Raw genomic sequence first — 16025 nt, 5'->3', positions numbered from 1 at the left:
TCCGCGCCAGTAAATCCAGGCAAAGTCATGGCGCCAGAAGACCATGACGGAAGGCATGACGGTGTGGTCACGTTAGAAGCAGGCGAAGAAATGACACCAGATGTCCACGACACAATACGTGATGGTGTGGTCGCGCCAGAAGACGGCGAAGACGTGTCGCCAGAAGAACACAACACGAGGCTTGATGAAGTGGTCACCCCAGAAGAATGCAGCATGCAACGAGCTGTACTCGGGCCAGATGAACATGGCGCTATGTTGGACGGTGCAATGGCGAGGCCTGCGAGCGTCGCGTCAGAGGATAGCGTGGCGAGTACGGTAGCAGCGTTGCATGCATCGCAACAAGCGGCAAGCCAGGCAGTCCGCACGAGCAGGCAGCCCAGTCGCGGCACGTCCTCACGTACGGGGCAGGTCCAGCTTCGCTCGCTAGTGCCCGCAGCCTAGTAGACGGACCGGTTGGTGGCGGCACACTTTCCACTAGAAAACTCACCACCACGTGGTGGCCCAGCAGAGAGAAAAGGGGTGCAACTCCCAGAAATTTTGCAAGGATTGTTTGGTTCAGAAAACAACGCAGGAGGGAGCTCACAAGCACGTGAAGGCCCAGCAGTTTTGGTGCTTGAAGAGCTTTCATTGGAATCTTTGGCCGATTTGCTCTCGAGAGAGAAGTTCGCAAGGGCCAGAAACGCCAGTAACGGGAGGTTTGGCAACTCCAGAAAGTGGGGCGTCGCCTCTGATAGCACAAGAGATGACGAAACAGCCACCTGCATCAGTAGGCATGTGACACATATTGAATCTCTGTCCGAAGAAAGCGCTTCAAATAAATTCAATGAAGATGAAAAGTAGTACTCTCTTCTTTTCGGTTTATAAGGCTCAATTAAAAAATCTCACCAACCAAGGTAGATGATGAGTGGTGAAATATTTTTTATAATTTGCAAAAACACCCAATTAATGCTCTTATTTTCCTCAAAAAAAATTATGTTTATGAATGCATTAATTGCAATGCATGCATGCATTGGTCAGTTTTCTCTTAATACTTGCATGCAATGATTTAATACACCTTGAAGTCTGAACATGTGATGGCGAACAACCAAATTGAGCCTTATAAAATGGAAAAACTAAAATTTTGAGATAATCCCTATAAACCGGAAAGGAGGGAGTAAAAGGGCAACGGTGTTTGCACATTGAGGAACCGAATCTTTTTGAAGACGCAATTAAAGACGGAAGAGTGTTGGCGTCGTGCTATTGATGAAGAGTTAGGGTCGATCCATGACAACGAAACATGCGAGCTTGTGGATCTTCCCAACGGACATAATCCCATAGAGCTCAAGTGGGTGTACAAAGTCAAAAAAGATGTCAAAGGAAACTTGGTGAAGCATAAAACAAGCCTCGTAGCCAAAGAATACGTGCAGGAGCAAGGTGTGGATTTCGAGGAAGTGTTCGCTCCCATTGCAAGGATGGAATCGGTGAGGCTACTTATAGCTCTCGCAGCTCAAGAATCTTGGAGGCTACATCACATGGATGTAAATTCCGTGTTTTTGAACGGGAGTTGAAAGAAGAAGTTTATGTGAAGCAACCACAGGGTTATATCAAAAAGGAAGAGGAACACAAGGTGTTGAAACTACACAAGGCATTATACGGGCTACGACAAGCTTCTCAAGTGTGGAACATCAAGCTTGACAGTATATTGATTTCTCTTGAATTTGAGAAAAGTCCACTGGAGCATACAATGTATAAACGAGGTAAAGGCAATGATCATCTCTTAGTGGGCACCTATGATGATGATCTATTGATTACCGGAGCACACGAAGAGGTGATTGCAAACTTCAAGCTACAAATGAAGGAGCTATTCGAGATGACTGGTCTAAGGCTCCAGGGCCGGTCCTGACTTTTCAGAGGCCCGGGGCGAACTTACAAAGTGGGCCCATTAGTGGTATAAAGCACAAAGTTTCTTTTGGATAGAAAGTCATAGGAAATTTCATTACCAAATAACGTCTCATAATACAGCATGGACAAATAGGAATGCACATGCATGTCTTGGCAACAACCAACAAACTCTCAATTTTTATATAACTATGAAGATAGGATTCCTAACACTGGAGAAAACAAGATGCTACTTTGTGTCCTCAGCCCAGCAGAAGTACTTCAACAATGACCAAACGAGGAGCAGTCTTCTTTCCAGCAAGTCTCTTACCTGAAAAAACAAACTGAGCAAAAGTTAAAGACATGTAATCATAGGAAATGACTTCTTCGAGCATTCTTTGAAGCAAAACCATCAATTACTGTATCAAGATTGATATTATCCAACATGATTTTCTCAATACAACACATGGCCAGACCATTCAATCTTTCTTGGGACATAGTTTAAATAATTTTTCAGTAATTTTAACTTGGAAAGGCTTCTCTCAGCCGATGCTACAGTCACAGGTATGGTTAGGAGGATTCGGTAAGCAATTGAAGCATTTGGGTAACAATCTGCAGCTCGAACAAACTCAAAAATCTCATCAGCTGACATGAGGTTATTTGGCAAAATCATTTGTAGAACTTTCAATTCGGAAAACAAATCATTTGAATCAACATCTGATGAGTTGTTATGAGTAAAAGTATTTGCAAAGTTGCTGCAACATTTTCTTAGAGCATCATCCTCTAATGACTTCAATTCTTTCGAGTTGAACAGAAAACCAAACATACTTCCAAATGACTTTAGCTCATCAAATCTTTTGGTCAGTGAACCAATTGCCACATCTATCATGACAAGAAAATAATTTACTCTAAATGACTCCTCGACTGCTTGCACTTCTTCATCATTTTGATCATTTTCATTCAATTCATCAAAATGTCTTTTCCTGGTAACACGACGTTTTGTAGGAAATGTAGATTCTACGTTCATTTTAGATGCAATAGATTTTGCAATCTGCATACTAGATGTAAAGCCATCATTTCAGTACTTCTTAAAAAATGAAATTGTCTCTTGAATTAGCTTAAGTGTAGCATCAATGCACACAAACTTAGACTGTAACTTCTTACTAACCAAGTTTACAGCAAATAAAATATCATACCAAATTACCATGCCAAGTAAAAATTCAAAATTTCCAAGTGCACTAACCAAAGATTTTGCATCACTCTTAGTTTTGGGGTCATCATCAGAAGTTCTTTCCAATTCTAATAAAGTTGAACGCAACTGAGGAGCTTGGAATCTAATTGCTTTAACACTTTTTATTCGACTCTCCCAACGCGTAGTAGACAAATATTTCACAGTCAAGTCTGAAACATTATCACGCAATAATTTCCATCTCTTGGTAGAACTTGAAAATAAAACATAAATTCGCTGCACAACTCCAAAGAACGTAATAGCTTTGCCGCAAGATTTTGCCATATCACAAAGTGTAAGATTCAAACTATGACAAGCGCATGGCATGTATAATGCTCTTGGATTTATTTCAAGCAATCGACTTTTAACCCCTTGGTATTTTCCCTTCATGTTAGAACCATTATCATACCCTTGACCTCTAACATCATTAAGATTCAAATCAAGAGATTTAAGTGCATCTATTAGCTCCTTGAAAAGTCCTAGTCCAGATGTATCATTAACCTTCAAGAACTCTAGAAAAAATTCCTCTACTTTTGTAATGGTACTTGACATGTTAACACACCTCACAATTAAAGTCATTTGTTCTTCATGGCTTACATCCGGGGTACAGTCCAGAATTACAGAGAAATATTTAGCATCCTTAATTATTCTCAAGATAGAACTCTTAACACTATCAGCAAGAAGAGCAATTAACTCATTTTGGATCTTATGTCCAAGATAATGATGATGAATTTCACTATTTTGGATGCGCCTAATATGGTCTTGCATTATGGGATCAAATTCTGCAATCATTTCAACTACCCCCAAGAAATTACCATTATCATCTTGATAAAGTTTCTCATTTGTTCCTCGAAAAGCCAGATTATGTTTAGCAAGAAATTTCACGGCAGCAATAATTCTTACTAACACTTGCCTCCACCTCTCTTTTTCTTTTGCAATTTCAAGTTGCACATCCTTATCAATAGTTTGATTGTTACGTAGTCTCACTCTTAGTTCATTCCACGTGTTCATATTAGTGAGGTGCTCGATACTATTCTCATGATGTTTAAGCCGCTCACTTAGATGTTTCCAGTCACATAGTCCCTCAGATGCCAACATACTTTTACTAGCTTGAGATTTAAAAAGCTTGCAACAAAAACAGTAAACTTTGTTCACGTGTTTAGAGTACACTAACCATTTTCTATCACTTACCTCACCATTGCTTAACTTTCTTGAGTAGTACGCATATGAAAAATGTCTAGAACTAGAAGTATTATCCGATTGAAACACAAGATTATAGTCCCTTCTAGGCCCCTTCTCAACTAAAATGTTTCTAGACTTATTGTCAAGATTCTCCCAGTTCTGAGGGTCATAAATATCTAAAGGACTAGTTTCTTGTTCATTAGGAATTGGGTTTTCAGAATTGGCATCATTTTCATGCTCACCCGAATTTCTGCCCTGATTGTGATCATTTGTAGAATCTAAGGCTTCTAGGGGTTGTTGATCTAATTGATTCAAACTCTCAGCAACGACTTTCCTAGGAAGAAATTTGTGCATAGCACCCTTTTGAGTATCAATGAACTCTTTTTCTGCCTTTTTCTTTCTTCTTTTCTCAGAACCAGACAAATGCTTTTTAGGCAACATTTTTACAGGAAAGGAGCGGGAACACCTGAATTTGTCGGAGTATTGAAGAAATCCAGCTATCCAGTCCCAAGCATGTTGGATCTTGCCATCTAGCTATGGTCCTTGTATTCCTCAAATGAGCAGCCTGTACAGTAGAGAAGATTAGTCAGAGAATCACTAAAAACAAAAAAACAGTCCAAAGATGAATTGGAAAAGGACTCAGAATCGGAAATTACAAGAACTTTGTGAGCGGAGCTGTTGACCCAAGAAAATTGCAATTTGCAAAGAGACTGGGCCGATGAAGTGTGGCCTGATGCCGCCCGCTCGATGGAAGTACTTATAGGGAAATCCATGGGGAAGTGACATGGAGAAACTAATAGTGGGTCAAAGAAATCAGCTACAACGGAAATATCCATTAATTTCCTAGCCATGATGTGTGCTTCGGGAGTAGGAGCGCTGGAGCGGGATGGGGAACGAGAAGACAGAGGAATAAGTGAGTCTGGAGAGAAGAAACGGCGGTGGCGGCGGCTGGATCGAAGAGACGCTGGCTGCCTCCTCATGATTCTCGTACGTGACCTAGTAAGCTAGATTGGGCTATGGGCTTTAAGAATTAGTAGGGCCTTTTTCTATTATACAATGGTGTCTTGCTATACAGTATATATACCTAGTGTATATATGCACAGGGTCGGGCCCCCCATCAGGCTGGGCCCTAGGGCGTCGCCCTTCTTGCCCCTACCCAGGGCCGGCCCTGTAAGGCTCTTGAGTTACTACCTTGGGATCGAGGTACACCAAAAGCTGCAAGGGATCACAATATGCCAGGAGGCATATGCAAAGAAGGTACTTGAAAGTTGGCATGAAAGATTGCAATCCAAGTTGTGTTCTGATGAAGCCTCGTCTTATACTAAGCAAGAAAAATGAAGCACCAGCGGTTGATGCAACGGAGTATAGAAGTGTGTTCCGAAAGTTGAGGTATCTCACAAATACAAGACATGACTTGGCATATTCCGTTGGCATAGTAAGTCGCTTCATGGAAGCGCCCACGACTGAACATTGTGTAGCTGTGAAAAATATACCCAGGTACATCAAAGGGACAACAAACTTCGGTTGTGTTTATTTGAGAGAGAAGAAGAAGGACATGGTGGAGCTACTTGGCTATAGTGATAGCAACATGGCAGGAGATGTGGACGACCGTAAAAGTACCTCGGGTGTGGCACATTTTTTTGGAAAAAGCATGGTGAGTTAGCTATCACAAAAGTAGGAAGAGATCGGATTATCATCCCGTGAAGGAGATTATATTGCAGCTTAAATCGCGGTGTATCAAGGTGTTTGCCTAGGACGACTACTTGATGAGCTCACAGGTACGGAACCAGAACGAGTGGTGCTCAACATTGTCGACAAGTCTACAATCTCTTTGTTAAAGAAACCAGTGCATCATGGTAGATGCAAGAACACCGATACAAGGTATCATTATCGATGAGAGTGCGTGGAAGAAAGCAAAATTGACATCAACTATGTTTGCACTGATGACAAGCTTGCAGATATCTTAACTAGGTCTTTGGGACGACACTAGTTCATGAAGATGTGGCGAAGGATTGACGTCCAAGTTGTGAAGTGAGGACATCGTCTTAAGGGGGTGATTGTTGAAATTAACCACGATTAGTAGTTTATGTCCGGCATCAGTCACCGTATAAGATTCCTATCATTAGCTAGGTTAGCTACTACGTATTCCTATATATACACATATGTATCTCCTTGTAAGATTAACCAAGATCACATCAAAGAAATAAAGAAACAAGACCGATACGGTCCTGTAGCCATCAAATCGCCTCGTGTTCTCTCGTGCGCTGAGTAGCCGGCGACTAGTTAGTACGTGGTACGTGCATGTGCTAGTATCTTACGTTCGCGAAGAATCGATCAAGGAGCTAGCTAGCTACTTCCTTTGTTTCCTTTGTTTCAAAATAGATGACTAAAATTAGTATAAAATTGAGTCATTTATTTTAGAACGGAGAGAGTAGCTTCCTGGTAGGTGCGTGTATCCATCAAGATTCGATCAGCTACTTAGTTAACTTTCAAACTATGTACGTGGAGTCTGGGTACGTCCGGAAAGTACTTGGCCAGATCAACGACTGCATGCTAGCACTTGACGGAAAGTAATCGTCTACGAGAACGTACAAGGATTAGGCCAACATCTCTGTTCTTCGCCTATAAACCCCACGCCCTTTACAATCCTTCTCCCACACCCACCTCTCTCTCTCTCTCGTATCTGATAATCATAGTCTTGAGGCGGTTATCTGAAGATGGCAGAGAAGAAAATTGATGTTGTCGTAGGAGGATGGCAAGTGATGGCGACTGATGATCACCTGAAAGCTGTGGGAGACACGGGCAAGCAGGGGCGCCTGCTGGTGGAAGGTTTCGCAGTGCAGGAGCCGCCGGTGGACGTGGAGGCTGCGGCCCAGCGGCAGGCGGGGGTGGCTGCCCTCCTCGCCGGTTTCGCCCACCACCTCCAGGACAGGACCGCCCATCACATGGGTACGTATGCGATCGCCGACGTGCGTGCAGGCCACATGCAAATTTTACGCACTACTCCCTCCATTTTCAAAATATAGTACGCTCGCGTTTTTCGAGGTCCAACTTTGATCATAAATTTAATCAACGAGACCGACTGCGGCGGAAGAAAAAAATTATATAATTGAAAATTTCTTTTGAATACGAATTCACTGACATAATTTTTGCTCCCGCCGCAGTCGGTCTTGTTGGTTAAATTTATTATCAAAGTTGAAGCATGAGAATAGAGGAAGCACTATATTTTAAAATGAGGGAATATTATATATATGTGTGTGTTCCGATTAATTTTATATAATCATCCTAGCTCCAAATCCAAAATCACAGCAACCAGGGAGAACAATTTATTTGTTTATTTTTGCGGGAAAATGAGTACAATTTTCTAACGTGCTACTGATTTGGCATTGGCAGGGTACCCATTTAATCTAGAGTTCGACTTCAGTGTCCTCGACCAATTCCAGAGCTTCTCCATCAACAACCTTGGTGACCCTTTCATCGAGAGCAACTACGACTTCAGTCCGAGGTTGCCGTGCTCGACTGGTTCGCCCGCCTATGGAACATCCAGCAGCATGAGTATTGGGGATACATCACCAGCGGCGGGACCGAAGGGAACCTACACGGCCTACTAGTTGGGTCAGTATATCTATTTGTGTGCACGCGGATCATCAATTTACAACACATGAATTTCATTTTTATTTTCATCCATTTCGCCAAGAATCTGGACACGTATAGTTATTTCACTCGGTTTTAAACGAATACATTAATTTCATATGCAATTAACATTTGCAGGAGGGAGATTTTTCGTGATGGGATTATTTACGCATCTTGTGACTCACACTACTCCGTCTTCAAGGCGGCTAGGATGTATAGAGTCGAGTGCGTCAAGATTGACACACTTGTTTCCGGAGAGATCAACTGCGCGGATTTTAAGTCCAAGTTATTGATGAACGCCGGGAGGCCTGCGATTGTCAATGTGAATATAGGTTACCATCTTGATTTTACATTTACATTCAGATGGTTAAAACTGGCTTTCTTAAGTGTCCCTTGGTGGTTCATGTTGACACACTTCCTTTTTTGCTTTTGTTTCTTTTAGGAACGACCATCAAGGGAGCCATTGACGATCTTGACAACATCATAAGAATACTAGAGAAATGTGGGTTCCGAGATCGATTCTACATCCATTGCGATGGTGCTCTGGCTGGCCTTATGATGTCATTTATCAAACACGTGGGTGATGTTAAGATTCGTAATTACCACTTGTTGTAACGAATTTGAACTTTTCTTGATAAATCAAGAAAATGACCTAACTTACTTACTTTTATTTTATTTTCCTCTAGGCACCAAAGGTGACATTCGACAAACCTATTGGAAGCGTGAGCATCTCAGGCCACAAGTTCATGGGATGTCCAGTACCATGTGGCGTGGTAATAACAAGGCTCGAGCATGTAAAAGTGCTCTCCACTGACATTGAATACATATCATCTAGAGATGCGATGATCATGGGGAGCCGTAACGGTCACTCACCCTTGTTCTTGTGGTACACCCTGAACAAGAAGGGGTACAGAGGCATCCAGAAAGAAGTCAAGAAGTGCATGAGAAACGCTCAACACCTCACAAGCTGTCTCAGGGAGAAGGGGGTCAGTGCGTTCCTAAATGAGCTGAGCAGCACGGTGGTGTTTGAGAGGCCGCGAGATGAGTCATTCGTGCACAAGTGGCAGCTTGCATGTGAGGGGAGCATTGCACACGTCGTGGTAATGCCAAATCTAAGTGTGGAGAAACTCGACGGCTTCGTCGAAGAGCTCGCTGTCGGAAGAAGGATGTGGCATGAAGATGAAGGGTTTAGCGTGCCGTGTGTTGCAAAGGACATCGGGGAAGAAAATTGCCTCTGCGATGTGCATGACAAGAATTCAGGAGCTGCATAAGATCGTTGTAGGATTGGAGAATGATATCTTATAAACCTTAGTTTTCAAGGGCACGTTTGATTGATCTGGCTTTCACAATTTGGACCTAAATAGCCATTATTATCATTTTCTTTTGTTACGTTGTATGCGATAGTGGCATGTATTTATTTGTACATTGGTTAGCCAATTGATTTATTTGGTGTTTACTATTGTGCATGGTTTCAAATTATTTTATTTGCATCATGCTTGCTCCGGAAGAACCACATGGGGTAGCAACTTGTTGGGGCCCCCAGTGCAAATGTTTCCAGCTAAAACCTAGTTTCCCTCTGTTAAGAAACCAAGGTGACCAATCCATGAATCAAAGATTCCTGGTTCAATGATAAGCCCTACAGCACAATTGAGTACATCCTTGAGTTTCTAACAATTCTAGTGGGGTTGTGAATCTCACTAACGTTCCTAGTTGTAACAATTATATTGCTCCCAATTTCATTCTTCAACCTCTCGCTGCACACATCCATCCTCCTCATGTTGCATCCCACCTCTCCCCCTCCTGCAATAGCATGCAACAAGGTCGGCCACCCACGCCACCCTACTAACGGGACCACGCGGGGGCTGCTGCGAGCGGGGAGCCATGGCCTGCTGCGAGCGGGGAGCCATGGCCTGCTGCAAGTCGGTTCCTTTTATTGACGTCAATGGCTACAACCGACGACGGTGCTGCAACCATTGTCAGTTCTTGTTACGACCGGCGACAAAATTTGCTGAAACCAGCACGGTGGGATGCTGGGATGGCATGCATGGCGAGCTACAACTGGGGTGATGGCTTTTTTCTTTTGCTACCATTGTTAGCGTTTGCTACGACCCATGATAGAAATTGCTGCGACAACAAAGGCCATGCTTTTGTGACCAGCTAGGCATCTTCCTCAGCAGGGACGGAAGATGGCGAGCGCTGGTGGCCGGGGGCGAGCGCAGGGTAGCCGGCAAGTGCAGGTGGCCTAGGGAGAGCGCGACGGCCATGTTTTTCCCCGGGACTTTCCCGTACGGGAGACGTGAGCGAGGATGAAGGAAGAGATTGGCTCAGATCCGTAAACAAATACGATGATATGAACACAAGGTGACAAAATGAAGCTGCTTTCGTCACTATAATTTATTTTCTTCATTTGTATGAGATGTATATAGTTGGTTCTACGCATGGAGTTCAAACTAAGGTCTGTTTCGGTGTTTTAATTTAGTTCTCTACGGCAAGAAAACAAAGACGACGACTGGCAGGGCCTCTTCCACTACAACTCTGGGGGACCTCCTACAGTGAATTAGTACTTGTGATTCACCAAAACGAATCATTTCATCAGTACTCCCTCGGCATTCATATTACTTATTTTAGATTTGTCTAGATACACCCTTCCGCATCCATATTACTTATTTTATATTTGTCTAGATACATCCGTATGTAGACAAATTTTAGATAAGTAATACGGATTGGAGGGAGTAACCATATTACCTCCGTCCGAATTATTTGTCTCGGATTTGTCTACACACGGATGTATCTAGACACGGAGGGAGTACAATACATTGTTTCTTCTACCTAGACCTCCCTGTCATTGCAGTTCACAGGATCAAGCAAGCTCAGAATTTAAGCAGCACACTCCCACATTTTTAGACATTAATATCGCATTGCAGTAACAGAAGTGTTCAGAGATTCAGTGGTCTGGGAATGGCAAGCAACTAAAAGTTCAGAGATTGAAATACGATTCAAATCAAAGTTTTAAATCACGGGCAATTCCATTTCGCGGTAGCTTGGTCGGCCGCTAAGCCATTTAGCGGCCAGTAGTACATGGACATTTTCAGCAGAAAAACAGGGCATTTTCAATAGGAAAACAAAGGATTGCAGTATATATTTAGTCATAAACTGAAACAAGCATCACCAGTTCACAAACAAGGGAACCAAGAGCCCGCCATGGACTTGTCGATGTCGTCGTGAAGAGGCGGAGAGACCCCTCGTCGCCGGTCGCAGACCTGCCGTACAGGATGTGGCTGCTGCCTAGCGCCCTAGTCGCCGCCTTGCCGCCTCGTCCGTCACTACCTCCGGCAAGGGGCCAAGCAACAGCCGGCCCGCCGAGCACGGCTGTGATGGACTGTCGAGCCGCCGCACCCTGGGAGGAAGAGAAGGGAACGGGGACAGAGCGCTAGGTTTTCTGGAGGAGCTGCTATATATATATATATATATATATATATATATATATATATATATATATATATATATATATCGTGAGAGATTTGGGCCGTTTCTGGTCTGTTTGGGCCCATGTGGATCAGACTTTCGGCCCGTCCCGCGAAACTGCAGCTACCGCAACGACAAATCGCTACGTTTCGCACGCGATCGCACGATTAGCGGCAGATCGCGGTTTCCTATCAATAGCGTCGCGGGGAGGCTCCCAGCCCGCGATAGCGCCGCTATCGCTCAATTTTCGCTGGTGATTTGAAACTTTGATTCAAATGCTGTAACTGGGGGAAATAATGTATGTGTAACGCACACGCATCATAGCTTCCGACACGTCATCGGCATGGAACAAGCAAACACATCCGACCCACGCATCACTTTCAAATACATCGGATCCACGCATCACCTTCCCTTCCTACACCACAACACCCTCAATGCAACCAACTCTTCTTCCTGGACCACATGGCGTCAGCATCCGTTGATAGATGAAACAACATGAGCATTCCATATGAACAGGGCACCACTAGGAATACAAGCCTACAAAGTAACATAACAAGCATCAAATATATCAATTGCTGCATGTGATGCATCAAGTTGACATAGAGGTGACTATCGCATTGCCCAGTAACAGTGAATTACATGAAAAGAAAGAACATCATAATCAGGGAACAAGGCTTCAAAATATGTACTGTGCAACCATCCTGATGAGCACATGGCATCAAGCCACAAGCTGAAAGTTCTATGTGTGCATATCACATTAACCAACCTAGAGTTCATACGATAAGAATGCACTACGCTGACTGATTTATTCAAGAAGGAAACAAGGTCATGGGCTTGTGCCAGATGCAAGAGCTGGGGAGCTTGATAAAGGTTTGTAGATGAAGAAAGGATATGATACAGGAACATAAGGAACCTGATTAAATACATTCTGACCAGGGAAACAAAAGCAAAAGCTTAGTGGTGTATCCATGTATACAACTTTTTGGTTGTTTTATCTTTTATGTCTTGGCGTCTATACAACTGTAGGCATAAAGTTGCTTGTCCAGATCAGTTGGAAGTAATGATAGCAATAATACCTCCTCCTTCCTGTTTAGCAGATCAACACAGACAATCAACAAACAACCCAAAATAAACAGTTCCACTAAATGTACTCATAGACAGGTTATATATAAAAATAAAGAAACTGGAAATAATCTAATGATGTGAACAACTATTCATATATAGTTCAAATTTCAAGGCCAAGGGCAGCTCTGGAGTGCTAGAATATTGCAACAAAGAGGCTTCACAAGATAATAAACAAATAATAGTAGTTTTCCTGAGTCTAATGAGTTTCCAACTGCACAATTAGGCATTAGATTATCACCTACATACCCACCAACAATATTTAACCAGCAAACAGCGACACTTGCAAGAAATAAGCAGAATGGAAAAGCAAATTATGATCAAATAAATACTTCGATGGTAATTTTCTTTGTTGTTGTTGTATAACACTGAGATCAAGTTCAATAAAAGTAAGCAAAGCAGACAAGATGCTGACCGCTTCATATAGTTGGCGCACACAATGATGGTGGAAAACCAATATATAGTTGATCAGGTAAGGTGGCTTCACTTAGCTCCGCGAACAACTCGATCTGCAATGTCTTGACGTCCACCGAAAGTAACTCAAACTTGGGCTTCTCATGTGAAGATCTGGTGTACGGCTGGGCTCCTATGAGCAGGTATCCCGCGCCTACGGAAAGCAGAGCAGCACCCTTTACCGGCAACGTGATGGCCTTCTCCAAGTGCCATTTGTTGTTCCTGAGAGAAGAATACGTCAGCAAATACGTATCGTCATCTTCGCTGCGCCTGTCTTGGACTTTACGCAGCATTCCGAACATTCCTTGTGCCGCCTCGACAATGACAAATTCGCTGCCCCATCCTAGTTGAGGTGGGAGGTTGAGAGCAGAGGACTCCATGGTGCGTGGATCAAGCAGGACCAACTTGTTCAGGAAGAGCAAACGCCAACAGAAGCGGCCGTGGACGAACTGACGATCAAACAGCCCATCCTCAACTGGCGGCAGATCAAACAGCTCATCCTCAGGAGCACTCCATTGGTAAAATGGAAGAGAACGCCACTGCCCATCCGAGGAGGAGAAGACAAGCAGAATATTCATCCTGCATTGCACCAAGCACATGACCCTGAATGATAAAACGTCCTCCTCATCGTCGCCCGGAGCAAGGAAAGTCTCCAGCTCGGAAAGCTCCCTTTCACGGACCAGCGCTTTCAGGTCGCCGGGGACGGCCGGCAGCAGGGTGTAGCGGCGGTGCACGGGGTCGCACACGGCGAGGTCCCTGACCAAAAGATTGTGGTACCGGAAGTGGCGCAAACCAAGAACGCTGCTTTCTTCTTGTACTAGGGCGCCGGCAATGAGGGCGCGTCCGTCCAAGAAGTCAAGTGGCCTCCAGGTCATAGTTGCCAGAAATTCGGGTCGATCGGGTCAAGGAACGGGATCACTGGTCGAGGGTCGCCACCCCTCCGGAACGTGGTACGACGAGGAGTATACTTCTTCGGAACGCTAATCGGGGACGAGGATCCTGATCCAAAGATTTTTGGGTCGATGACCCCGGTACGATCGTCGGTTCGTGGAACGCGATACAAAATCCCCACGATCCTTCCAAAAATATTACGATCTGTGTTGATATATTTCCCGTATTCCAGTCAAAACAAAATCGCATCTAACTTTTTTACATTAAATTGTCATTTATCTCAGCAACTAATTAATAGAAATGGGGCCACATGTGCGCTAATGACTGCGCCATGATTTTCTCAGGAGAGAAGTGCATATTTCAACCCTAAACTCTTGCCCTAATCTATTTTACAACCCTGAACTTTAATACCGTCTAAATTACAATCCCCAAGTCTCAAAACCGGTCAGGATTCAACCCTCCCCTCCCCGATGACCGGTTTTGACCTGGGGTGACCAGTTTTGACTAGTCAACGGGTCCAATCAGCATGCCACGTAGATTTTTTTTCAAAATTTTAAGGAAATGTAAATAAAAATCTATAAGATCAGGGAAAAAATATAAAAAGGCAAAATTCCGAAAAAATTGTTTGCGAAAAAAGCTAGGGAAAATAAAAATGATTTTTTTTCTGGAATTTGTGTTTTTGGGTTTTTTCTGGATTTTTTTTGGAAATTCATTTTTTTATTTTCCGTGTTTTTCGGAATTTGGATTTCTTATTTCTTTTCCTGGATTTTCTTCGATTTTACAGGTTGTTTCCTTGGAAATTTTGCATTTTTTGCTGATGTGGCATGCTAACTAGACCTGTTGACTGGTCAAAACCGGTCAACCAGGTCAAAACCGGTCAACAGAGAGGGGAGGGTTGAATCCTGGCCGGTTTTGAGAGTTGGGGGTTGTAATTTAGATGGTATTGAAGTTCGGGGTTGTAAATTAGACTAGGGCAAAAGTTGAGGGTTAAAATATGCACTTCTCTCAGCTGCCAGTTTTCCTTTCACACGAAGCATTCTTCTCCAGGAAGTATCCCAAATCCCTCTTCACCGTCCTTCGTCTACAAAACTCCAGCGAACCAGCCCCCCATGGATCCATCCTCAATGTCCAAGCCTCCAAGGTTTTCCTCCTCCAGCGTCCCCTTGCGTACGACGTATGCATCATTGGCGGTAGTGGAATGGGAGAGGCCTCATGCAGCAGCGGACATATCGAAGCGCCGGCGTCCGGCAGGGAGTGGCGTGTCGGGGAAGGGCTGACGCTGGTGGATCGCGGTTGCGTGGTGCCCTGGTAAGCCTCCATCCTCATGAACTACCTTACATCTTGCATTACGTTTTGGGTCAGCACCATCGATCAGGGTCGCGATCCCTCCATCAACCCAGCTCGACCTGACCTCGTCCCCGATCCCCGATCCGGATCGATCGACCCCGGGTCAAGGATCGCACCCTCGACCTGCGAACCAGACTACTATGCTCCAGGTACGGCCGCCGGTGAATGGGAGGAAGGACGAGCAGGAGAAGTCGAAGCCGGTGAAGGCGCGGGCGGCGACAGAGGAGGGGTGTGGTGGCTGGGACGGGATGAAGGTGCCGTCGCCGACCGCGCCGATGAGAGGCGGCGGGTGGAGGGCGCGGTATCACCGAGGAAGGCGTGGTCGGCGATGAGACGGCGGAATGAGGGCATGCCGCGGTGGCGTGGGCTAGGTCGGCAGCAGTGGTGAGACGGAGGAAGGTGTCGCGGAGGAGCTCGTCTGGGGTTCGGAAGATCGACGTCTTCGGTGGTGGTGCTGGCTGCGGCGGCACCATCGGGCGGGCCGACGGGGGAGTTGGGGATCTACTTTTTCTTTTTTTTGATCAAAAGGGGTTTCCTCCACCCCATTTTTTATAAAAATGGAGCAACGCAAGTCATCGAGACTGTTACAAGCAACTGGCTCTGCCAGAAGTAACAGACCAGAAAACAGAAACGATCTACATCCCTAGAAGTTTGAATGCAGACCAGACTGAATCAAAGTTACCAAGGAAACCTAATGTCTTTTTTGAAGCCATGCAAGGCTAGACATAAGTCACCATCTGAGACGCGGCAGGAGCAGGACGAAGGGGGGAGATCTCTGCATTTTTCTCCAACATCACTCTGAGTGAGCCTTCAGCGTCCCACCTCGGTTCTTCTTCGAGCACGCGCT

General features: G+C 44.5%; 1 protein-coding gene and 2 pseudogenes across 1 annotated transcript; 1 reads left to right on the top strand and 2 right to left on the bottom strand.

The window, feature by feature from the left end:
- Window positions 1–2935: 2935 nt before the first annotated feature.
- Window positions 2936–5229, bottom strand: LOC125530315 (uncharacterized). The gene is made up of 2 exons (XM_087516249.1): window positions 4924–5229; window positions 2936–4832 (listed from the first exon to the last, which is right to left on the bottom strand). Exon 2 carries the CDS (start codon window positions 4706–4708, stop codon window positions 2936–2938), a length of 1773 nt encoding a protein of 590 aa, XP_087372375.1. The 5' UTR covers window positions 4709–4832; window positions 4924–5229.
- Window positions 5230–6984: 1755 nt separating this feature from the next.
- On the top strand, window positions 6985–9171 carry LOC125547313 (serine decarboxylase 1-like; annotated as a pseudogene).
- A 3735-nt stretch (window positions 9172–12906) lies between these two features.
- On the bottom strand, window positions 12907–15651 carry LOC125547314 (uncharacterized; annotated as a pseudogene).
- Window positions 15652–16025: the final 374 nt, after the last annotated feature.

The sequence above is a fragment of the Triticum urartu genome, chromosome 3A (assembly GCF_056163025.1).
Source record: "Triticum urartu cultivar PI428250 chromosome 3A, HENAU_Tu73, whole genome shotgun sequence".
NCBI classification, from domain to species: Eukaryota; Viridiplantae; Streptophyta; class Magnoliopsida; order Poales; family Poaceae; genus Triticum; species Triticum urartu.
Note: the sequence above shows the minus strand (reverse complement) of the source record. Positions and strands in the feature narration are given on the sequence as shown.